General features: G+C 32.1%; 2 protein-coding genes across 2 annotated transcripts; both read right to left on the bottom strand.

The window, feature by feature from the left end:
• Positions 1 to 14,868: 14,868 nt before the first annotated feature.
• Positions 14,869 to 20,799, bottom strand: LOC145200322 (uncharacterized protein KIAA2013 homolog). The gene is made up of 4 exons (XM_080074478.2): positions 20,127 to 20,799; positions 19,758 to 19,951; positions 19,159 to 19,653; positions 14,869 to 15,958 (listed from the first exon to the last, which is right to left on the bottom strand). The coding sequence occupies exons 1-4, from the start codon at positions 20,443 to 20,445 to the stop codon at positions 15,116 to 15,118; spliced, it is 1,851 nt and encodes a 616-aa protein (XP_079930604.2). The 5' UTR covers positions 20,446 to 20,799; the 3' UTR covers positions 14,869 to 15,115.
• A 93-nt stretch (positions 20,800 to 20,892) lies between these two features.
• Positions 20,893 to 25,664, bottom strand: LOC145200338 (replication termination factor 2-like). Its single transcript, XM_090081797.1, has 4 exons — positions 25,539 to 25,664; positions 25,212 to 25,392; positions 21,819 to 22,003; positions 20,893 to 21,652 (listed from the first exon to the last, which is right to left on the bottom strand). Exons 2-4 carry the CDS (start codon positions 25,382 to 25,384, stop codon positions 21,117 to 21,119), a joined length of 894 nt encoding a protein of 297 aa, XP_089937923.1. The 5' UTR covers positions 25,385 to 25,392; positions 25,539 to 25,664; the 3' UTR covers positions 20,893 to 21,116.
• Positions 25,665 to 26,161: the final 497 nt, after the last annotated feature.

The following is a 26,161-nucleotide window of genomic DNA, read 5'->3' on the forward strand; positions in this document are numbered from 1 at the left end:
CATTGATAGGTTTGATGAAACTTTCAAAGTCGGCATAGACGCAGTACGGAACTCTCATACTATTGTTGTAGTTTTTAAACTCAAGGATATTTTTCCCTTCTTTTGGAAGATCGATTCTCATAGGCGCGTTATCTTAGCAGTATTTTCGATGAATTTGGAGCTTTTCTTCTTGGTCATAGCCGTGCATGCAGCTTCTGCAAAAATATCTTTTATGTTGATGTTTTGATGCTGAAGAACGAGCAAACCGACTGAAATTTTTAATGAGGCAATAATGGCTGTTTTCTTCGTTTGAAATATACAACAAATCAACACAGTGCTTTCGATCATGAAATTTGGATATTTGCATAGGTTGAGGTTTATTCATTTCGTAGTGAAAGACGTTCACGCTGATGTCAGGATTATTTTTCTCAAACTTTTCGACTTGAGTCACCTTTAAAGGAAACTCCATTCCTTCCCAATTCAACTCTTCTGATTTTAAAATAAGATCATTGTCAATTCTTTCATTGTCTCTATTTTTAAGATTCAGCGCCCTGGTGACAGACCATTTAAAGCATTGGTTGTCCTTGTTTACCATGTTGATAATCGCCTTTTTGTCTTTTAGCTCTTTAGACAGCTCCATGTAGGAAGAACCCTTGAAAGGTTCATAATCAATAAATCTGATATCCATTCTTAAAATCTTTGACAAGACGCAATTGGATCCCATCTTGTTGTAATTAGCACTACTTTCCAAGATTTTTTCTTCCATTTCAGTCATGAGCGCTCTCACATCATCACCCTCCAATAATCTTTTCGTATTGGATGAAAAGTGAGCCATCTGAGTAGTTTCCTCACCAGTCAAGATGCTTACGCGAGTCATTTCACAGACTAAAGAAATTCTTACCCTTGTGTTTCTTTCTCCTTCCATGGTTTGAATAGCAGACTCCCTTACCAAGTTTAAAAAAGAAACAATGTCTTGATAATGAGAAGACGGCTCGTATGAAAACAGTCTAGCAGCACGTTCTGCAGAATGTTCAGTTAACTTGAATTTTATTTTATAAGGTTTTGACGTGATAGGTTTATACACTGTTTTTAATACAAGTGATTTGATAGACTTTATCTTTTCATCGATTTGTTCCACTGATTCGCTTACTTGATTCTTGACTACTTCAGGAACGTAGGGTTCTATCCAATCTTTAATATCATTAAACTTAGTTGTAACATAGGACGCCACACTTTTTGCAACTGCCGTCAGACTTGAAAATAAACCAGGTCTTGGTGCTGGAACCGGTCTAGGTGTAATAACGTTTGTTGAATCGATAACCGGTGTGTTAAGAATAGAGGGTTCATCTCTTGTTACCTGATTTTGCAAGAGAGCAGAAGGTTCGAATGAAATCAAGTCGCTAGACCTTGGTCTTTGAGCAGGCACAGGTCTTGAGGCAGGCACAGGTCTTTCAGAACCAACAACAAACCTTACTTTTGTCGGTTTTACAGAAACTTTTACAGCTGGTTGAACAAACCTAACCACGGTAGGTCTTTCATTAACAGGCAACGGTCTTGCCTCAGTCGTTCGTCTACGAGGAGCAGGTCCATAACCAATGACAGGTCTTGTTGTTTTAATAGCCTCAACAAGCTCTTCCCTAGTCATTCTGGTATAGTCTTTTATAGCTCTTTCTTTAGCATCTCTTCTTAATGATGCCATTGATACTTTTCGATCTTTAACAGTTTTACTTTCCATTTTTATTACGGAAAGATTTTTCTTTATGTCACTTTCAATTTTTCGCTCTTTGGCAGTAGTTTTTGCTTTTTGCTTTTTAGCATCAGTTTTATCACCCATTTTATTAAGGGAAAGAAAATTTTTTTCGATGCATTCAAGTTTTCGCTCTTTAGCAATTAATTCCGGTTTTGAAGAATAGATACTCATTTTTATTATACTAAGATTTTTCTTTAAGTCAATTCAATTTTTTTAAATCTTGGCACACTTTCAGCATATTTTCTTCTTCGAAAAATTTTTACCGTTTTTTAATTCCCCGCGAAAAGAATTAAAAAATTATTTAGAAAGACGTGAATACATATTTTTAATCTCTCTAATATGTTCAGTGATTTTACGACAATTATTACGTCCGCTAGCATTTAGTTTCCAATTTGTTCCGATCAGGAATTTATTACGCAGATAAATGTCTTCTTTTATATTTCTGATCACTTCTTCAAAAGGTGCTACTTCAACCATTTCTTTGAAAATGATTCGATGTTCCTTTGGAAGTTTTCTTACGTTTTTTAGAAATTTAAGCAAACTTTTTGATTTAGCCGTATCAGAAGTTGACTCAAAGCTATCATCAAGGGCATTTAAAAGATCATCCTTTTGCATGCTTTCCATCTTTTTATTTATGCCAAGAATTTTATTTAAGTCAATTTTTTAACATGTTAAAAGTTAAAAAATCAATTTTCTGCTTTTTACGTTTTTCAAGCTTTTCAGAATTTAAAAATTCAATCTTGATTCCATTATCAACCTTTCCATCTCGACGCTCTAAATATCTCCATCCACGTCCAGTCCCTGCCATCGCTTTGTAAAGAGACTTGTATTCAGTCACCTCACCCGTTTCAATGTTGGTTATTCTCACAGTGATGGGCTTTTTCTTAACTAAACTAAGCCATTCCCATTTTGGATCAACAGGTTTTTTTTCTTTTGGAGGAGGCTTTACTTTTTTTTCTTTTGCTCTTTCTAAAATCTCATCTTTACTGATCAAATTATTTTCAACCGCAAGCATCATCAACGTTATTAAATCATCTGCTGTTTTACTAACACCGTTTTCATCCAACAAATTTTTCAAATACGATGTTGTATATCTCATTTTATTATACCAAGATTTTTTTTAAGTCAATTCAATTTTTCCTGAAAAGACATCTTAATAAACTTAATAAACAGCAGTCATGTTGGTTCCATCTGAAACAAATTTAAGCAGTTTGTCAGAGATCACCACTGCAAAAATAACGGTATTTGCAATAGTTGAAGTTCGAAATTTAAGGTTTACCACTAATTCAGCTGTTTCCGACGCCACTCTTTCTTTTTGCTTGCTGATATCCACAAAGAACAACGGATATAATTTTATATATTCAAGCAAGCTTAACCCAGATTGACAAACAAGTTCATTTGTGCCGTAATATTTTTCATCAAAAGAGAACGCATCTGAATAAGCCATAACCACTCTCTTTTCTCCAAAATTCAAGTCGTAATTGTAATTTGGATACTTTATTCCATTAACAGTCACGTAAAAATTGCTAACATCACAATGGTCGAATAGTGACGGATTAACTGTTTGACTGGAATTTCTGTTTGTCTGAAGTCCGAACAAGATAAATCTTGGAATGCTTTTGTCAGTGACTCTTCCAAGCGACCAGGTAAATTCTGTTTGACCGGCTGGAATAAGCTGTCTTTCACATTTGTTTGATTTATAAGCCACTTGAATGGGAATTTTTTGAGCCATTAAATTCATGAATTCAGTCTTTTTCGAAATATCTAATTCAACGCGAGGCATATAAAGTCTGAATTTTTTAAGGTTGATCATTCCTGCACTAACGCTCTCCGCTCTATAAATCGCATCATCACATTCTTTCTTTGTAAAGGTGATGGTATGCCTAAACCCATAAACAACTTTGTCATAGGTTTCGCAAAATCCAAAAATGTGCTTCAACGGAATTTTAAACGAAAAAGCTCCAACGGATGTAGTGTCTGCAAACAAGTGGTCTCGTCTAACATTGAATCCTGAATTTCCAACAAGATTTGACGTATCCATATACCACATCTGTTTTAATCCATCAGCAAACTGAAATCCATAAGGATATTTCATCAATCCAAGTATGGTGGTGGCTGGACCTGGATACATCACTCGTTCCACTTGCTCTCCAGACAAGTCATAAGTCACATCATTAAACAAATACAACAAAGCGTTGTTCACCAGTGCAATGTTGTCTTTAGCATCGTAAAAGGTTCCATCGCTCTTTTTCAACACTCCTTCAATAAGAATGTAAGCCTCTGATGGTACTGTTTGAATCGATTGACAGTCCATCTCAAAAGTAATCGTGCCTGAAGAATATAAATCGAGATTGGTTGGAAGATACTCAAAAAAATCAACTTTTTCAATACCAATATCATACTCTGGGTTCTCAGTAACTCTTAATCGCTCAGTACTTATCATTTTTTATATAATAAAAAATTATTTAATTCATTTAAATGTCTCTCATTGCAAGACATTGCAAGTTTATAACAAGTCATCGCAACAGAATGTTATCTTCATACTATTTTCATGCCCTGCCCTATTTTCACCAGGTCTTGAATTCGAATCGCGTTCTTTTTAGACATTTTCTTACTTTGAATAGATGAACCAATCTTTAATTTCTCAATGGTCTTTTTACCTTTGTCAATAGCCACATCTCTAGCAGTGGAAATGGCTGAAAGGGCTAACTCTGTCCCAGCAGATTTTGCAGCTGTAATCGCTTCTTGTCCAATTTTGCTTGTTGCAGCATTTTTAAGCAAATTCACTGTTGCTTTTGTTACACTTGACGCAGCTGCTCTTTTTATGAAATTTTTAATCATGTCCACAATACCACCTCCACCAACAACGTTCTTTTTCACATATCTTCTTTTGTTCACAATGAGCATTTTTTAAATAAAAACAATTTTTTAAATAATTTTATCAATAGTCCTCATTAACGATTTATATTCCTCTTTATTAATCTCTCCTTGTCTCAACAGCTCATCGCAAATAGCAGCAGCCACATTTCTTGACTCTTTATTCCCAGCATGCCATGCAGCAATACTCAATTCAAGCTTTTCCACCAACGCATTAGGATCGCCTGGAAGAATAATGACATCACGACCTTTTTTACCTTTTTCAATACGCATCATTTTTTCCCAAATAGGAGCAATAAGTTGTTGATACTTTGGTCTTCTTGATGATTTCGGTTTATTCGGTTGCGAATCAGATCTTATAGCATCACTGTCCATTAAAATTTTTTCATAATTTTGCAAATCTTCATCGGTATAGCTCTTTGGTATTGTTAATTCAGTCATCAGTTCCCAAAGACCTTTTGTTCCATTATACTTTTCTTCACCGACAATGATATCATTTCCATCTATTTCAACCTCCATTTTTCCAATGTACATTTTATCTCCAACTTTGTTCACTTCGAAAGGTCTTTTCTTTTTTTGATCGACTGACAGGCTTTTAATCATCTTTTCATTGCTTTCAATCAGAGGCTTGTAAAGCTTGCTCACATCAGCTTGAAAATTCGTATCTGAAATGTTGTTATTCACGCTGTTCTGATAAATCCTCTTTCGTCTGTCATTAATTTCTTTCACAATTTCATCCCTTTTATTCAGGTCTTGTATTTTAAAGAAAAACATCTTTTTAAAATACGTGGAAAAAAACATAAATTGGTTTTACGACTACGTTGATCCTTTCTTAAAATACGTGGAAAAAAACATAAATTGGTTTTACGACTACGTTGATCCTTTCTTAAAAAGGTTATTGAACGTTTGAATCGCATCTTCTCTTCCTTTTTGAATCAAGTTTTCTTTAGTAACTTCATCTATTCCCTTTTTTGTTTTAGTTCTTATTTCCTCTGTTAAGGATTTAAACTTTTGAAGCTCGTTTAAAATCAATTCATACTCTGAATCGCTTATTTTTCCGTCTATCAACGCTTTGGAAATGTGTTCGCTGATCGTGTTTAATTTAGACTCGGCCAACACTTTGATCTTTTCATGTTTTTCCGCTTTCAATGTCAGTTTTTTGTTAACCTGTCCTCCTACAATGGATAAAAACCCCATTCCAATAGCTACACCTTCACACGCAATTGCTGCAGGACTAGCAATAATGGTTGACAAAAGCCCAATTCCAGTCACACCTAAAGCAATGCATAAGGCTTGCATCGTATTATCCACATTAGAAATGATTCTGAAAGCGCGATGGTACTTTTTGCTTAGATGAACTCGCTTTGCTTTTTCACTCTCTATCTCTTTCTGAATCTCGCTTATTTTCTGAAGCCTATAAACATGCCCTCCTTCATCTGCAGGAGCGGATGGAAGAACTGGATAAAGTTTATCATTCAATATTTCCATTTTTTATTAATAAAAAATTATTTTAAATCAATGTAATTAATCTTACAAAGTTTTTCTCCTTTTTTAACAATCACGTCCTGTTTGCTGTTACTATTCACGTCCATAATAACATCATCTACAGACTCTGAAATAATAACTTCGTTTTTTCTATAATTCAATTGATCAGTAATTTTATTCATTAATGCTATCACTGCAACACCTTTCTCCAAATTCAACCCAATGGATAAAGCTACCATTGTATGTGAGAGAGCAGCAAATTTAATGTCTTTCTGAGCAAAAATCTCATATTGTTCGTTAACGTTGAAATAAGGCGGATGATCTAACGTTTTCGTAGACACAATAATGTTGTTCGGTCTTCTTTCCTCCAACTCTCTAACCCTCTCTTCCAAAATTTTTAATTGCAAATCCAAACTGTGGACTTCTGCTGAGGTAACATTTCTAAAAAACTTGTGAGGAGCATGCATTTTACATATTAAAAATAAATTTTTAAATCATTTTTGCAAACTTAACAATTCATTATTATCTACCCATGAATTAAACGAGTCTGGATATCCCAACCATTTGACTAGTGATCTACTCTTGGTTTTGCGAATGATTTTTTCAATTCTGAATATGTCTTGATGCGTCTTTTGCATCTCCTGCTCGTAAAAGGTGCCTTGAATTTCTTCACCGTTAGCGTCAGAGATTTTATACGTGGGCGGATTCGTATACTGAACTTTTGACACTGTAAAAACCTCCTCAGTCCATCTCGGCGTATAGCCCTTTTCAAAATGAGACTTCTTTTTTACGATCCTCACTTTGTCGCCCATTGAAAATTTTGGTTCTGCTCTTTCTGTTTGAGTCTTTCCATTCAGGTTCATCCAAACCCTATATTTATTCTTTTTATCGCTGGCTTCAACTGGAGTCATTTTAATGGAAGAGTGTTTGGTGTGGTTGTAGTTATCAACCATTTTGTCTAAAACATCAATGTAATTATTAGTGTTGTTAGCTGAAAAGTATTTAAACATTTTCTCTTTCATTGTTCTATTCCATCGTTCAACAACAGAACTTTTTTCTTCATTTTCAGTGGAGTATAATTGCACACCTAGAGCTTGTACATGCTTGTTGTAAAACTCTTTTCCTTTATCCACCCACATTTTGACGCACTTTCTTTCTTCGAAAATCTTTTTCAACGCTTCTGTCACTTCAAGACCCGTTTTGCTTTTTAACGGAACAATCCATCCATACTTTGAAAACACGTCGATCACCATGAGCAAATATTTTACGCCGTTGTTGAATTTTGAAAACGCTTGCATGTCCACCAAATCAGCAGCCCATATCTCATCAATGTCGTTCACAATCACCCTTCTTCTTTTAAAATGGTGAATAACTGGTTTATGAAGCTCCTCTGCAAGCTGATTCGTCCATTTCAAATCACTCACACCCAATCCAAATTTAGCTTTAGCCTTAATCACCGGCGTAATTAGCTTTCTTTCGTTAATCTCTCTTTGAGTGGGATTAGGAATCGAATTCATTTCTTCAAGCATCATTTGATCAGCCAAATTTCTGCTTTTAACGTCGTTTAAATACTTGTAAGCTAAATCGTGGTGATATGCCGCATTGTCTACTCTATCCACCGGTTTGCTCCAATCTTGATACATGTCTGTGGAAGTGAGTCGCTTATCCAAATTGGTTCCCGGTCCTGCAAAGTTCATTCCTGGAATGTGCATTTCTCCTGGAAACTTTGCCCATGGAAGTTTGATTTTGTTAGAGAGTTTGTTGATCGATTCCACCAAGTCTCCTCCACTAAGCGCATGCGTAGAAACAAATTTGCATTTTGTTATCCCACAAGAGTTGCAAGTTCCTTTAAACATATTTCTGTTGTTTTTTGTGATCTCCTTTTTCAAGTGAATGGTTTCAGTCTCTCTTCTACACTTAACGCAGTACATTTTAACATATATAAAAACTTTTTTAACATAAAAAATATGGAAGTGATGAAACTGTCGTGTAAAATTGGGAAAACCAAAAGAAACAACAGCAAGCTTTTACCGAGAAGCATTCGAGGAATCATCGTTGGAAAGTCTGGATATGGTAAAACAACGCTGCTCTTAAATTTACTTTTAAGATCTGGGTGGTTAGATTACAACCGATTGTATGTCTTTGGTAAATCACTATTTCAACCCGAATACAAAATACTCAAAAGGTCTTTCGAAAATAAACTTCCTAAAAAGGATATTGTTGATTTGCTAACGGATGATGTACAAGACGAAATGGAAAAATTGAATTTAAACCCTGAAGATGTTATTAACGATCTTTCAAAAAAATATTCCGACAATTATGATATGGAATGTCAATTTTTCGAAACAGCAGACGATGTGCCTGAACCAGAAGATCTTGATTCATCTAAAAAAAATTTAATGATCTTTGACGATTTGCAATTGACCAATCAAAACAAATGTGAAAAATACTATATCCGAGGAAGACATTCTAACGTCGACTGCTTTTATCTCGCTCAAAACTATTTCGAGATTCCAAGACATACCATCAGAGAAAATGCTAACTTTATTTGTCTCTTTAAACAAGACCAAAAAAGCGTTAATCACATTTATCAAGATCACGTTTCCTGCGATATGAAAATAGAAGAGTTTAAAGCCTTTTGCAATCATTGCTGGAATGAACCTCACGGATTTGCCGTCATTGATCTCTCTTCTAAAAAGAACGAGGGAAAGTATCGAAGTGGGTTTGATGATTTTTTATTTTTCTAAAAACAATTTAAAAAATAATTATTATTTAAAAAATGTCAGGTATAATCATCGATGTAGATGGAAAATCAAGTGTTATCACCACTGATTTTTTGGATAAAATCGTTTTTAACGAAGGAAAAAGTTATGAAATGGCTTTTCTCGGTCTTGAAACTTACAACAGCATTCCAAATGTAAGCAGTAAAAACAATTCTTTCAAATACAGCATGAACAATGGAGCTAATTGGGAGAACATTATCATTCCATCAGGAAGCTATGACATTAAAGACATCAATGAGTATTTGCAAAGGTCTATTTTAAACACAATAAAAACAGCTCAACGTGGATGTTATATTATTGCAAATAAAATTAATTACTCTCCAAACAACCTTCAAATTGGAATCAATCTTAATACTTTAAAATCAACCATTAAACTTGGTTTGAATTATTTGATTGACTTTAACTTGGAGAACAGCATCTCTTCAGTTTTAGGGTTTACTAAAAGAAAATAAAATTCCAATTCCGAATGCGAGTCGGATAATATCGTTAGAATTTCAAGCATTAACACCATCAGAATCGTTAACAACGTTATCGGATCATCCTATATTAATGGAACCCAATTAAATTGTATTTACTCCTTTTATCCAAATGTTAATCCAGGTTTTAAAATCATCGAGAGACCAATGCATTTGATTTATCTTCCTGTTAAACTGTTTGAAATTTCAACAATGGTTACTCGTATCATTGATCAGAATGGAGATTTGGTTGATTTTCGTTGAGAGGATATTACAATACGATATCATATTCGAGAAGTGAAATAAATAATTTTTTAATACATAAAAATGAGCAATTATCAAAACATCAAAATTAACATCTCGCAGAGTCAATCTGATAAAATTAAAAAAGCCATGCATGATAAAACCGATACTAGCATTAAGCTTTCTCATCAAGACTTGAACGGTAAACATGTTCTCGCTATCACTAATTCGCAATTGAACAAAATTAGAAAAGCGTATGAAGCTGGTAAAGGAGTCACTCTTAAATTGAGCAAAAGACAAATTGCATACAACTCGAAAATAGAAGGAGGTTTCATCGGAGCTCTTTTACCGTTACTAGGTATGATAGGCAGCACTCTTGCCACAAAGGTTGTTCCTGCTCTCGCCACTGGATTGTTAGCAGGTGTAGGCTCTTCTGCTGGCTCTGCTATGGTTGATAAAATTGCTGGGCGAGGTCTTTTTTACATGAGCAAAAATGGAAAAGGAATGAAGATAAAAACTTTAGGTGGAGAAGGATTGTTTATCACCCCATGGACTAAAAATGTTCACGGTGATGGACTCTTCATTAAAACTGGAAAAGGTTATCAATCTGTTGGAGCTGGTTTATTACTCGGACCTAACTCACCCTTTAATAGTATACCCTTTTTAGGTGCTATTCTATGAAAATCGCTTGTTAAAAAATTCGGATAAACTTTTTAAGAAATTAAAAAAATGATCGATTTTCAATGGATTGACGTAGAAGGAATTGTTTTACCTAATGAAGCTTTAACTAACTTTCAATTGATAAAGGCTGCTAAACAGTTAAAATTAAAAAACTTTCAAGGCGTGTTTGTCAGGGATGAGTTACCAAAAAAGCCAAGAAAAAAAGAATGTGGTATTGTGAATACAGGAGATTCAAGCACTGGTGGGTTTCATTGGGTGTGCTGGTATAAAGACGGTGACAGAAAATATAGTTTTGACTCTTATGCTCAGCCTCCTCTTGTTGAGCTCATTGATTATTTAAAAAGCCCGGTTTATTATAACAGCGAGAGAGTTCAGTTTGGTGATACGTCTTATTGTGGCCACTTGTGTCTTTACGTCTTGAAAAAATTACAGGAAGGGGATGACTTTCAAGAAGTTATCAATACCTTGTGGTGACTGCTTAATGACTAAACAAGAAAAACTCACCACCATGAACGTCTTCCGATCACGTCATCACGATGTCTACACCGAAGAGATCAACAAAGTCGCACTCAGCGCTAACGACGACAAAAGATTCATCTTAGAAGACGGAATTCACACCTTGGCTATCGGACATTACAAAACAAGGCAATAAAGAAGAACAGGCATCTTGAAGAACTGGTATAGAAATAACATGATTATTTTTATACTTCTTCTTGATTTTTAAAGACGACTCTTAAGTATTGGTTTTGTCATGATATGAAGTGTTCACCATTTTTTATGCATCCTTAAGTATGGGAAGGGTCAATGCGCCAGAACCGCCTTTTCCCTATATATGATAATCCTAAAGCTATAGCTTGCTTATTGCAAACTCTTTCTCTAACTACATCCAGCTTGTTCATTTCACTAGGCTTGGCAGAACAAACGTTGCAAGATTGAGTTGAGTTTGTATCTGTTATAGCATTCACTGCCTTGCCGTCCTACATGATCATCTCAATTTTTGTTTTTGTTTTTGTTTTCTGGTTAGAGAAAGGGATTTCAAGTTCAAAATCTTGAAGACTTTCTATTTGGTTCCTAACATATAATTTTTCAGCTCTTGTTGACTCTTTTGTTTCTTTCTGGTATTGCAGGTGAAGAGGTCTGCAAAAGTGGGGGCTTGAAGGCATTGGGTTTGACCATACAGTTATGGCCCCTATTTCCAGTTTCAACGGAACAATTGCAGTTTGGAACAAGTATTTTTGGTTTTCAACTCCTGTTGAAAGATCTGTGTCATCAAACCTTTGATTGTATACACTTTGAGATGAGGCTCCATTCATTCTAGCTTTCATATAGAATTTTCCAGTTGTTACCGATCCATCTAGACACTCTGTATTAGATGTTTATAATTCTTGATAAAGTGTGGTTTACCATTGACTGAACATAACATTTGGCAGATGTTTCTAAAATTTCCAAATTTTCTGGATAACATTTGGATTTTGCATCAAATATTACTTTGACTGAAGGGTATATCTCTGCATTCTGTTTCAGTGAAGAGTTTCTAATAACTTGATATTGTGAATCACTGAGATCGCAAACTATCTTTAGTGCAAGGGCCTCTTCTGCTTTCATCATTGTTGGATTCGTTTTTGTATTTTCAATGATTTTCCTGGCTAGAGCTGGATTTTTAACAGAATGTCTAATAACTTTTGAAAAGTTTGTCTTTCCTGGGCTTGATTTAGTCCTTAATGCAGCAGCACAGGCAAGTTCTTCGGTACAATGGTCACCAACCAAACTAAAAAAATATTTTATATTTTTAGAAAAATGTACTCATTTAAATAAAGTTAGCAACCAAAAACGTAGCATATAGATTTTAATATACCTGGATACCTTTCTCCTTTTAGTTCTCTCCGAACCATCAGTCCATAGTGTAGCTGGTCTTCCTGGTCTTATTGTGGGAGGAACAGTTCAAACGCCAGCCATTCTATCTCGCGTTTCTCAATTCGAGAGAAGGTTCTTCCGTGCTTTTCATATTTGATCATTCATATTAATCTTCACTTCTTCCTCAACCACAGAGCACAAGTTGGGATTATTAATTCCAACTTCCTTGATTTTATACAAAACATCAATCCTCCTCATGTGTAGTTTTTCACATAAACACAATAATGTTATGATAAAATTTTTCTTTTTTTAACTCAACGAGAACTTGTCTCTAATCATGATTTATATTAAGCTACATACCGCCAAAGTTACTATTAAAACCCACATAAACATGCTTAAACATAAACAAATTAGCAATTACACACAAAACCGTACAAGCACATTAACAACAATTATCCACTTTAATTATAAACCACTACACGTTATGTAACATTTAACATAATAAAATCACATCATGCTAACAACATCTGTATTCAAGATTCAAGAAATACGGATGAAACACTTTTCCAGGCATAATGTGAACTCCCAAATTTTTTATTTTAATACTGTTGTCAAATGAGGATGTGTTACAAAATATTACGGTTATTGGAGCTTGGGAACATGAAGTATTTTAAACATAATTGTTTTCAAAACTTAAAATAAAATTTAATTTTATCAATAGAATTCAAATTTCATAAAAAATCTTTTGGCGTTCAGAAGTAATGACTACGTACAGTTTACAACCCCCTCGTTGTGGGGGAAAAATATTTTACACAGATTTTTATTTTTTATACTTATGCCCATAAATCCATTTCGGGCAATTTGGGGCAGCTGATTTTTTTTTTAAGTTATCCATGAAAACATCCCCTAGGATAAAAAAAGTCATTTCAGGGTGGAACTCTGCGGAACATTTGAGATTTATTATTTTCAAAAACAGTATTTATCGGAAAATTTATATTTTCACCTAATATTTTAATTATTTTAATTATTCATTTGGCAAAAGCTATATTCATTATTTTGAGCTTTTTACTTTTGAAAAAGATAAAAAGATAAATTTTTTTTTTTTTTTCATAATGCTTAAATAAAGTTTTATGAAAAAAAAAAAAAAATCATCTAAATGAGTAAAAAAAATAAAAATAAGAGAAGTATAAATAGTTCGCGAATTTTAGCAAACTTTTTTTACCTTCTACTAGATAGGAAAAAATGCTTCTCTGACTAGGATAGTAGACATGAGAGAACCAAAATATATATTTTTCTTATCATTTGATATTTTTTCTAATAAGTTGTAAAAAAATAAATAATGAAAGTGGTTTATTAAAAAAATTCCACTTAATGCCACTTTTTTGAGCTTTTCACTTCCTAGTGCGATAGCTCGGCTTCAATTTTTTAATAAGGCCACATATGACTACGCCATATCCAATATTTTATATATCTATGGCCAAAACTGATATTCATTCGTGAAAATGAATCGTCAGTACGATTTATTTTTACGAATAAATACCATATAGACATTCAAAGTAAAGAAAAAAGGCTAAAAATATTAGTTTAAATTTCATTTGTTAAAGGCTCGGAGGACATCCATTAAATTTCCTGTATGTAAATACTTATGTGTCTCATAGACCTCCTGAAGATGCTTGGTATTCATAAGTGTAATTAAGTTACAAAAATCAGTTAAAAAAAAAAAAAGATTTCAATATGCTACACAACAATTTGTCAACTTCTACAAATACTCGTTTTTTAAGATATCTAAACGTCTGTATTCCAGTACGGAATTTTTCTGCGAACATGAAATATTTTGTATGAGAAACTACTCTAATCAATCTTAAGCCTGACTAATTTTTGTAGGAATAAAAAAAAAAGTTTTGATTGGACCATTACAACTTCTACATTAACAAATTAAGAAATTTAAACTACAGATTTTGTTGTCAAAATAAACATCTTTCTGGAACACACACACACACGCAAAATATCGAAAGCTCCAAGAGCAGTGGTTTTCTGTCAAAGAAGAAATGTGCTGACTAAAGATCGGTGCGTAGTGGCATACACGAAAACCTTTTATGCACTTACTGTCATATAGAAAATGCCAGATTTTAACGAGAGGCTTACAGTAACAAAATTTAACCAGAAGATTATTTTGCTTCAAATCCATTAACATAATGAGTTGATTGGCGGATACTAGGTAATAACGAAATTAAAGAGGTTGCAGTCTTTATATTTCGCGTCAATTCAAAAGATTAAAGACACACCGAAAAAAAAAAAATCTCAGAATATTGCTGTAAGAGTAAAGTAACTGATCAGACTTAAAGTTTGATGTAGTTTTTCTCTTTATGACAATAACAAAAATGAAAACAGTTTTCTTTTAAAAGTTTAACCTTAATTTTTAGAGCTTCTTATGGTTTTATCAATGGTCTTTAAAAGTTTAAGAAATAATTTAGATGAAAATTTATAAATAATAGATAATAACTTGTAAAAGTTCAAAGTATTAGTTTGGTCTTTGAAAACTTAATACATCAGATTATAGAATCTTTTGGTTCTGCCAATTTAAAACTTTAATATTAACTCGTAAAGATTCTTAGAATTCTGCCATTATCTTTAGAAAGTGACAACAATAGTGAAGACTTTTAGTTATGGTCCTGTAAATGAGGAATAATGGTCCTGTAAATGAGGAATAGTGGTCCTCTAAATGAGGAATTACTTCAAAACTTAAAACGAATAAAAAAGCTAACACGAAGGTTTTTTTTAATCAAAAATAAGTTTAAGACTAGTAATTTTTTACATTCTCAATACTCTTCTACGAATTTTTTCGTTTCTTTATTAAAATTTCAAAAAATAATAGAAAAAAAAATCCGCTAAAAGTTCTTTGTCATCTATATCTGTAATACCTATTTATTGAATGAAAAATAACAGAGACATTGAAAATCACATTCATTTTTCCAGCGGCAACAAAAACCAAAGACAAAACTACAAAACTAACTTATAAAAAGGCCTCTTCTCCTGGGGTCGACTCTCTTTTTTCGAAACTCGTTGTAAATCATTTTTATCACAATCACGTGAAATGCAACAATAAGTACAACAATGGAGACCCAAAACTTTGGTGACAGCTTTAAATGGTGATCCTCTAAATCAACTTGATGAGACGCTTTTGCGTTTTCTAATGCCATCAGCATGAATGGTGTATTTCCTAGTTTCTGTAAATGCGTTTTATTTGTAGAAATGTAAAGAAGAGGTGTAACAGGATCAGTAGTAAATACTGGAAGACTTAAACTTGTGCTCCCTACTACCACAACATTCCTGCATGCAGTTGAGCATATGTAAATAGGAGGGTTGTGTTGGCCATCGCAGTTTACTAGTAGATACTGATCGGGAGTTACTTTATTTACAGTCAACTTTAAGTCTAGGGAATCGCGTGAGTTGAACAAGCCTAAAGGCAAATTTCTAACTGAAATGTTTGAACGCAAGTTTAAAGGGTTAAAACTAAGCTGCAGATGATACGGTTGATACTGTAACCCAATGAAACTAAGAGCCATCGCTTCTCTATAGGAAACAAAGCTAGTCATATCATTGGAAACACAACCTGAAGTTTTAAATAAATTCTCCCAAGTTTTTCTTGTTTGATAGAGACTATACAGATCAGTCGGCATTACCCACAAAGCAGCATTTCTAATAGTAGGAGGACCACTGAAACAATCGTCCTTTAATATAGTAGCCGAGAGATTGTACAGAGAGGTGCTGTAAATGTAATACTCGGTGAGGTTCACATGCAGAGATGTAGGCGAGTCTGGGTCACTGTCTGAAGCTATGCTAACACCAACCTTAATCAAGCAACAATTATTTTCTATAAATTTTATCTAAACAAAAATGCATGATCACGATGGTAACCACCCTTACTTTTGTCAAAATATTTTGAACCATAAATCTTAAAAAATAAAATTTTATTGCCAAAATACTCCATACAAAATACAAAATACTAAAAATAAGTAAACTTGTTAAAAACTTACAATACGGAATATTTTTAAAACGATTATGAAATTTTCATAAAAATCATTATTTTCTAATAGTGACTGAATTAAGTAATTATGTAAATATTTACATTATAACATCATTCAGATATCAGAAAATGATGATTTTTAAAAATTTAAAAAATTTTTAAAATAAAGTAAATTACACATGATTACACAGGCCAACGCACATTCTTGTGCAGACAATATGCTTTTAAGCAAATTTGGAGTGCTGAATCAATAAATGAATCTGTTTTTCTTGATTAGCACTTGTTTACTATCGAGTGTCCTTCAACCCACAAGTGAAGGTCTTCACTTGTGGGTTGAAGGACACTCGATAGTAAAACTTAGGAGGTTTTATAAGTGGTTGTTTTCTAAAACATTTAGTTGCATTCTGAATGAATATAAACTACTTTTTAAAATATTAGTCTTTATTAGGCTATGAAGTTTCCTGCTTTAAGTTCATTAAGTTAGTGGAGAAATACAATAACATTTAAATAAAAAAAAATTGTACATACTAAAAAAATTCCAAAGCCTCCCTATTCCTTGTCACTCATTCAGACAGAATTTTCAGAAATTCTAAGTCATTTTGAAGATTGACAGAGAAAGTGATTTCACCAGGACATTATGATAATCAAACATATCAACAAAAATGGGGTGTTAATAGTGGCTGATTACTATTTAAACATAAATCAAAACAATTTACACTTGAACAAACCACAGAGATGCACAACTTTACCATGCAATTTTTCTTTCAATCATGGTATCAAAATAAAAGAATTCTAAACATAAACACTAAAGATAATTGTTTTAACTCAGATGCATTTTTCAAATTCCATCAAAATGATTTTTTTTTTACTGGCTTGTATTATCACAGATTATCACAGATTATCACAGATTATCATAAATTATCACACATTATCATAAACTAAGTTATAGAGAAAAAAAAGTTTTCAAATTTCGACATGTTTTGGTTTCGATTCCATTTTCACTCAAATTTCGGTTTCGGTTACAGTTTTACTGAACCGAAAATTTGTTACTTTCAGTTTCAGCTGAAATTTCAGTCAATTACTATAATTTAAAAGGTTTTGGATAAGCATTAATACTTTTTGTAAAATAGACATTCTAAGATAAAATAGCAATAATTTAATTTGCTTTATAAGTTTACTATGGTAACAAAACATTTTTTTACTATAAATTGACCCATCAAAAACAGTTGTATGTGTTGTTCAAAATATAATTCAACAACTTACTCAAAACCCGAACTGAACATTTTTGCAGTAGAAAAGTATTAATATTGTTTTGATTGTGTTTAAATGTGGTCTTGGACCTCACTTCTGGATTTTTTGACATTTTTTAAGCCATCTTCTTTCTTTCATAATCAATGTAGAATCAATATTCAACTAATCAAAAAAATACTTACAGATAGCTTCAGGTAATATATGATAATATACAATAATAGTTACCTTCATTCTTTTGAAGTTTATTACATACTGCAATAACTTATATTATGCTATTAGGAAAACTATACTATTTTTAGAAAATAGAATTTGTGATAAGTTTATTTCCTGTTTGAAGACAAATTTTTCTGCATTTGAAATTTGGTTAGAAGTTATTTCATTATTTCATCAGAATGTGTCAGTAACTAATAAAAATTTACATTTAAGAAAATTAATACCATTAACTAATATTGAATTAATTGCTATATTAAATATCCAAAGTAAAAAAATGAGTGCTTGATGCAAAAGAATGGTAAATTATGTTTTTAAAATAATATATATTTACAATCTGATAGTGCTACATAATATACATCTGATAGAATGCTGTTCTTTAATTCTACATTTTCAAAAAAATGTAGCAAAAAAAAAATTTACAAAACCTTTACTTCTCTATTGGGTGGGCGTTGTTATTATTATGGAAAATAGCTTAATTTCACGTAATTATGTTAGTATCGTTATGCACAATTAAAACACAGAACAATAACTTTGTAATATATTCAATTTAAAAGACCTTTTTTAAAAAATTATTTTTTTTGGCTAGCATCTGTAGTTTTGACAAACAACAAGAAAAACTACCTCTTTTTATTGAAGTCATTCAATTTTTTAAAAGATTTTTATTTTATTTCACATTTGAAAAACATTTATTATAATCCTATTAATAATAAAAAAGATAATTTAATCAGATATCATAAAATAAATTGCATTTAAGATGCTGAAAACTGTAAAAATTGCTGTTGCAGCTGAAAACTGCAAAAATTGCTGCTGCAACTGAAAACTGTAAAAATTGCTGCTGCTGCAGCTGAAAACTGTAAAAATGAGGTCCAAGTCTATATTCAAACAAAATAGTAAAACTTTCCTGCAACAAAAATTTTTTCTTTTTTAACTGTAAAGTTTTATATCCTCAAATATATCTAAAAAAATGCAACTATTTTAAATATAACACAATAACATACACAAAAGCACAGACTGTACTAAAAAAACTATAAATATTTTCTTTATGTAAAATAGTACGAAAACTTTTTGTTTTAGTAAACACAAAACAATAGTGTGAACCTATAAAACAAACAAAAAATGACTATTTTTCTTGTAGCAAATTTTAAGAAACTTTTAAAAACCTGAAATGTGGAAACATGTTATTTTAGAATGTCCATTTTACAAAAAGTATTGATGATTAGATGAAACAAATTAACTTTAGTTTTTAGGTATAATTTGGAATTATATATATATGAACATGAAAAAAATACAAAAAAAAAAAAAAATCAATTAATTGAATTAAAATGGAATGACCCTGTATACATCCAGGGTTTTAGTCCTCAGTATAATTTATAGCAGATCATTAAGCATAATTGTTTATTTTCCCTCTCCTACAAGTATAACAATCAGTAAAAGAGAAAAACAAATATCAAACTCTTAAAAATGTGATATTTAGAATTGGAAATTTTGTAAAAACTGGTAAGACACCATATATTTACTTATAACTATGGGTTACACCATGATAAATATATATAAACTAACCTTCCAAACCTCACTCCAGCCTTTTAAGTGCTGTTCTAGAAGAGTCTCAACTTTCATGTTAAGAACTGAAGTTAACAGGTCCAAAGCTTCTTTTTGTAAAGGGTTAACAGCAGTATCAAGAGGAACAGACTTTCGATTTCTGCTTCTCTTCATTAAAGGAACAATTAAAAACTTTGTAATGGATAGCACATCTACTTTGTTTTTACTTTGTTGAGGAATACGCAAAAGTGTTTGAAAATTAGACAGCACAGTTGTGAAATTCACCAGCTCATATTCAGACTCTTTAACCCCATGAACAGATAATACTTTCACACCATCAAGTATTGAATCAATTTTTGTTGCTAGTTGTGTTTCAGAATCAGATTTGGTTGAAAGAGAAAGCTCAGCATGTATAGGTACTTTCCCACTATTAATAACTTCAATACTTTGTATGAATAAACTCTTATGTAAACGATGAGCATAAAAAGTTTCTTCAATCACCACACAACTACGATTCTAAAAAAAGATGAACGCAATTTAATTTAATTATCTGATTGTTGATCCTCTCCTTCTCCCCTTCTATTGATTTTCCCATTAAAAGAGGAAGCTTGATTACATACCACTTTAAAACCTGTAAGGCGATGAACAGTGCCTTCAACAATGTTTAGTACTAAAACTTGTTCTTTTTGTAAAGTGGACTCAGTTATTTTAATATCAACAATAGGAACAAAGGGAATATCTACAAAACTACTTTGCTGGAGCAAAAAAAATTTTGCAGAACTGCCTTCTGATGAGAAGCCAAGAAAACCATTACCTTAAAAGTAAGTGAGTCATACAGTAGCAGTTTATCAAGTTTATCAAGTGCTTATCAAGTTTTGAAATTGTTAAATGCTAACCATTTAAATTTGAAAAAAAAGTCCATAAAAAATTTAAATTTAACATGAAATCAAACCTTTAAAACCAATTTTTTTTCAACTTAAGTCACTAACCTGAAAAAGGGAAAAACTTATTTTCTATTGGTGAGCCAGGATACTCTTTCAAAATGGCATCACTCTGTTGCATTAAATTTCTCCATTTCTCTAATGAATTTTCTAAGCAAGTCTTTGGATTTAGTGTACGATCTTGCAATTGTGTTGTATGAAAATGTCTGTGAGCAGGAAGAAGATATGACGTTGACAAATATAATAAGAAACATAGACTAACCAATGCTATGGTGACTGTTTTACGACTTCGTATATTCTTTATTATTCCAGTTGTTGAGTTTGTCACACATGAATAAGTTTGAACAATAAATAAGACTAAATTCATAGTTGTTTAGGTAGATTCATAGTAATCTAGTAAAGTACTTCTAAAATGCATTTCTATTTGTCTTTCTCTTCATTGGACAAATTATTTTCTAATCAAAATAAATTTTATCAAGATTATAAAATTATTAAAAACTAGCATTTATATTTGAAAGTTTTTAAACATTATTACAACTACAAAAACTTTAGAAGCCAAGAAAATTTTTTTTGCAACTTAAAAAAAATAATTTATTCTTTATTATTTAACAAAGTAAATTTTATGTAAATTTTATGTGATAAATTTTATGTAACTGGTATATTAAAAGAATCTAACCATTTACAACTTTCAGAATATTTTTATTTTATAAGCTCTTTTTTTGTTAAAGTTCAGCATTAATTTTTTTTGGGTGGAAACAAAAATTCAATAAAAAATTTGGCTTTAAAAACCTTCAAACATTAAAAGAACAAGTAGTTTAACAGAAGTAAAAGAAGATTTTAATATTTTGTGAAGAAAATACAACAACATGATATTTTGGGAAAAAAGATTTTATTTATTGAAACTGAGAACAATCTTCCTTTCATTTGGATGCTGCAAAAATATTTATAAGTAATATGTGGCTCCTTTAAACATGCTATTTATCGAAGTAATCATTTAAATAGGAAGTCTCCCTTGTAAAATATATGTATATCAGAGGACTACAAATGGTAAGGATTGTAGGTAACCCAATGTGAAATTTTGTCTTTGTCCCTATGCTTGCTTTCCTCACTGGAGGAAAATAAGCTCTTATAAACTTTGGTCTTCTTTGCATCTAAAATTTCTTCTGATTTTTTAATGATTTTTTGTTTACTATCTTGATGCTTACTATTGGTTGTTATGCTGTCAACCTTTTTTCTTTTAACTGATTGATTAATATCAGATGAAGTAGAATTTGTTTTTTGTATAGGAGCAGCAGGGACTTTAAATGTGACAAGATCCATTTTCCTCTTAACTTCTCTGCTGTCTTTTTTTTCTTTCTTTAAAGCTTTTGTAAGCTCCCTTCTTTTAATCATATTTGTTTCATTTGTCAAAATGTCTGTACCCTCTGGATTTATAACCACAATGTCATCTTTTGTGAAAATCATTCCACAATTGTGGCAAGATAAAGAATCAATTTCCTTTAAGGCACGTTCAGATAAAACACACCCACATGTCCACAAAACACAAAATTTGTATTTTCCATTCATTTCAATTCCTGAAGTAAAAATGTATAAATCTTTTAATGCCTATTTAGATGAAGTTTAACTAAACTACCTTTTTAAAACAAAATAAATAAAAATCAGTAAATTTCTTGATTCAAAACTGCACCTGACTTTCATTACTTTCTCTTTAAAACAAAGAAAATTAGTAAAACACATTACCCACAACAGGACAAACATATTCTGAAGATTGTGTCTCATGATATTGATCAGCCAGCTCTAACATTGATTTCTTATACCCAACATTTCTAGTTAATTTCAGTTCTTTTAGATCTTTCAGGTTTCGAATGTGAGATGCATTATCACTGAGTGATCGATCCAGTAAAAACTCAAGAACAGACTCCTTGCTGTTTGAACATAAAATATCTTATCTATATTTATTGAAAAAATTAAACTCAAATAACAAATACAAAATGCATACCATTCAAGCTAATTTATGTGTATATACTTAGGTCGTTAGAAAAGTTCGTAGAACTCCCCTCAAAAAAAAAAAAAAGAAGAGCTTTTTTTAATTTTGTTTTATCAAATGTTCAAAATAATGTCCATCGTTATCTATACAAAGTTGCATCCTTTCAAGCCATTTGTCAAACGTTTCTTTATACTCTTCTTTGGGTATACTTTGAAGTAGCTTCGTTATGCGAGTTTTTTGACTTTCGACGTCAGTATCGTCATCAAGTTTTTTTTTTATCAAGTCGAATAGCCAATAATTGGATGGAGCTAAGTCTGGTGAGTTATCATGGAGAAATTTAAAATTTTGAGTGCCTGTTTTAGGTCTTTGCTTATTTATTTCGCATATAAGAGGTTTCAAACAATTTTTTATATAATATTCACTAGTAATGGTGTCTCCCTTTTCAACATAACCCAAATGAACAACACCTGTTGTTTTGAAGAAGATGTAGAACATGTTTTTCGGCTGAAACCTGTCGCATCTTACTATAGTTCTTGGACTTTCACCTTCACCGACCCAACTAGCGTTAGCCGACTTGTGTCCAACTTGTCTCAAATAAAACCACGACTCATCCCCTGTAATAATATCACATAGTCTCCATGGACCGTTTCTGAAAAGAGCTAAATTTTCCTTACATGCCTCAACTCTATTCTTGCGATTTTGATCGGTTAACTCGTGGGGTATCCAACGTGATGTTAATTTTCTTTTTTTAAGTGCGTTGTGAATGATTTCGTTGATTGTAAAGCGATTAATCGATGTCAGGGCTTCAATTATATCATGTGTTGCATGAGGATTTTCTTCAATAATGGCTCGCACACGTTCAATATTCTCAGCTGTATACGTGGTTTGAGGGTGCCCTGAGCGAGGATCATCTTCGAGACTCTCTCTACCATCTTTAAATAAAGTAGCCCACTTGGCAACTGTACTATATTTTGGAGCTTGGTCACCATGAACTAAAACCAACTCATCGGTTATGGCTTGTGCTGAAACTCCAAGTAGAGCACGGGTTTTAATATAAGCTCGATATTCAAATTTATCCATTTTTAAATTTTTTCTTGAAAACGTATATAGTAAAATTTAAATAACTTTTTTAATAAACATTCAAAATACTTCAACAAGTACTTAAAATGTTCATAATTAAACGCAGTTTAAAAAGATATATAAATATTTAATTATTTCCTGTCTCATTGTATCTTTATAGATGAAGTTCTACGAACTTTCCTAACGATCTAAGTATATATATATATATATATATATATATATATATATATATATATATATATATATATATATATATATATATATATATATATACATATATATATATACATATACTATAGCGGCATAAAGTAAGTATACACCATTGAGTTTTGCATACATTTATTATTTTAAGCAATTAAAAACACTGTAAATTGTTGCAAACACAATTTTTATTTATCAGAATCATCAAAAACAACACTCTGTATCAAGAACATGCAGTTTGATCAATATTTAGTATGGTAACCTCGCGCTTTAATAACATGTTTCATACGGTTTGGCATTGACTCAAACAGGCGAGTAATTGTAACATCATCAATATTGTTCCATGCATCTTGCAAAATTAACCAAAGACTATCCAAGTTAGATGGCCTCTTTCCTTCAATGTTCTTTGCCATAACGCTCCACAAATTTTCAATCGGATTCATGTCCGGGCTCTGAGCAGGCCAATCAAGTACTGCCACCTGATTACGCCGAAGAAAATCTGTGACAGTCTTGGCCTTGTGGCTTTCTGAAGAACATGGGGTTACTCTGGCAACTCGAACTGTACGTCAGCGCCTTCTGAAAGCAGGTCTTCGTGGATGTGTGGCTGCAAAGAAGCCACTGCTTTCAGCTACAAACATTTGTCGACGATTGGCATTTGCCAAAGCACACAAAGACTTGACAGTAGATGATTGGAAACATGTCCTGTTCAGTGATGAAAGTTCTTTTGAGTTGTTCCTTAGTTCCAAACGAGTAATTGTGCGAAGAAGAGTTGGTGAAAAATTCAGTAAAAACTGTATTGCGCCAACTGTCAAGCATGGAGGAAAGAGTTTAATGATTTGGGGGTGTATGTCTGGCTATGGGCTTGGGCACCTTTATCGATGTACTGGAAGTATGAACCAACACCAGTACATTGATGTACTACAAAACACAATGTTTCCTTCTGCTAGTGCACTGTTTGGGCAACTTAACTCGTTCTTCTTTCAGCATGACAATGCACCATGCCACAAGGCCAAGACTGTCACAGATTTTCTTCGGCGTAATCAGGTGGCAGTACTTGATTGGCCTGCTCAGAGCCCGGACATGAATCCGATTGAAAATTTGTGGAGCGTTATGGCAAAGAACATTGAAGGAAAGAGGCCATCTAACTTGGATAGTCTTTGGTTAATTTTGCAAGATGCATGGAACAATATTGATGATGTTACAATTACTCGCCTGTTTGAGTCAATGCCAAACCGTATGAAACATGTTATTAAAGCGCAAGTTACCATACTAAATATTGATCAAACTGCATGTTCTTGATACAGAGTGTTGTTTTTGATGATTCTGATAAATAAAAATTGTGTTTGCAACAATTTACAGTGTTTTTAATTGCTTAAAATAATAAATGTATGCAAAACTCAATGGTGTATACTTACTTTATGCCGCTATAGTATATATATATATATATATATATATATATATATATATATATATATATATATATATATATATATATATATATATATATATATATATATATATATATATAACTAAAATAAATAAAATACCTAATTTCTTAAAACAAACAGTGTATAAAAAGCTTCAATCTTTTCTGTAAAAAGTGTTAAAATGACACTTTCACAAGCAATATGATCTCAAATGTTAAGAAAGATAACATAAAAAAAAGCAATGATTTTCTAAGTAACATATATATCAGATTTGAACTTAAAAAACTCTGAATAATTTTTTTTGACAACTTAAAAATAAGTTTTGAGTACAATAGTTTAAATGAATATAGCAGCTTTCACCATGTCATGTCAATCAAAGGTTATGTCATAATAGAATTACTGTATTTATATTTTGTTAACAGATCAACTAAACTTTACCTATAAAGCTTCCCAAGTTCACAACACATAATAGGAGGTGATAAGCTTTGTTGACTTATAGAGCATGATGACCACTTTGCGTTTCTATCCATGTCTTTATCTTTTTGAGCTGGTTTTTTTGCTGTTTTTATAAGCTCATGGCGTTTAGGAATTGTTCCTCCATCACAACCCATATCTACAACTGTAAGTTTTAAATTTTACTTCTGTATGTTTTATAGACTTTATAAGTGGAAAAAGAGTTTATATTCAAATGATACAGAAAGAAAGTTATCTTTAAGGAAGTAAGTAAACTTTTGACTTGATTACATATATTACATACTATCTAACCTTAAATCGATTCTAATATTGGTTGTGGTACTGTTTCTTTCTGTGTGGGTACGATGTATAATTGATTAAATAACAAACAAGAAGCAATTGTAAGTTGACAAAAAAAACACATGATTTTCAAGCCTGAGTACTAGATTGCAACGCGTTAAGTCATTTATTTAGGACAGTGGTGCGCAAACTATTTTTTGATATTGTGGTTATAGTCTGACAGCGAATGCCTTATGGACTATCCACTCTTCTCCGGATAAAACTTACTGGCATGTCAATCCTGAGTTTGTCTCCCCTTAGAAGAGCAGACGGAAAAAAAGAAAAGTATCAGTTTAGTGCAATCACGTCAGCCTAGATCGACTACAGCACTTGATCTTAGCCATTAGGCAAACTATGTTGTTGTACAACCCTCCATATAATATAAAATTTTTTTCACAACCCTTTGGTAAACGTTGGACATTTTTTCAACCATCAACGTAGTTAAAGTGAAATAAAACACATAATTTTCATTAACATCTTAACAAGTTTAAGAACGGTTTTATTTATGCACATGTAGCGACGTACTTATAGCTAAAGTTTAACATTTAAACACTTATTTACTGGAAAAAAATTATGTGAAGTAGGAGGTCTCTAAC

This window comes from Hydra viridissima, unplaced genomic scaffold, assembly GCF_058129835.1.
Source record: "Hydra viridissima isolate aposymbiotic clone 2 unplaced genomic scaffold, HvirCarnegie_v1 scaffold_3, whole genome shotgun sequence".
Taxonomy (NCBI): domain Eukaryota; kingdom Metazoa; phylum Cnidaria; class Hydrozoa; order Anthoathecata; family Hydridae; genus Hydra; species Hydra viridissima.

Bases quoted from the DNA above. Each gene is read 5' to 3' on its own strand.
- LOC145200338 (XM_090081797.1), bottom strand. From the start codon at position 25,384: ATGGGTTGTGATGGAGGAACAATTCCTAAACGCCATGAGCTTATAAAA. The intron at 22,004-25,211 runs GTAAAGTTTAGT...ATGTTCAAACAG, and splicing joins GAACTTGGGAAGCTTTATAG to CAAGGAGTCTGTTCTTGAGT. The intron at 21,653-21,818 runs GTAATGTGTTTT...TTTTTACTTCAG, and splicing joins ATATGTTTGTCCTGTTGTGG to GAATTGAAATGAATGGAAAA.
- LOC145200322 (XM_080074478.2), bottom strand. From the start codon at position 20,445: ATGAATTTAGTCTTATTTATTGTTCAAACTTATTCATGTGTGACAAAC. The intron at 19,952-20,126 runs GTTAGTGACTTA...CTTACTTTTAAG, and splicing joins TAAGTTTTTCCCTTTTTCAG to GTAATGGTTTTCTTGGCTTC. The intron at 19,654-19,757 runs GTATGTAATCAA...ATCTTTTTTTAG, and splicing joins GCCTTACAGGTTTTAAAGTG to AATCGTAGTTGTGTGGTGAT.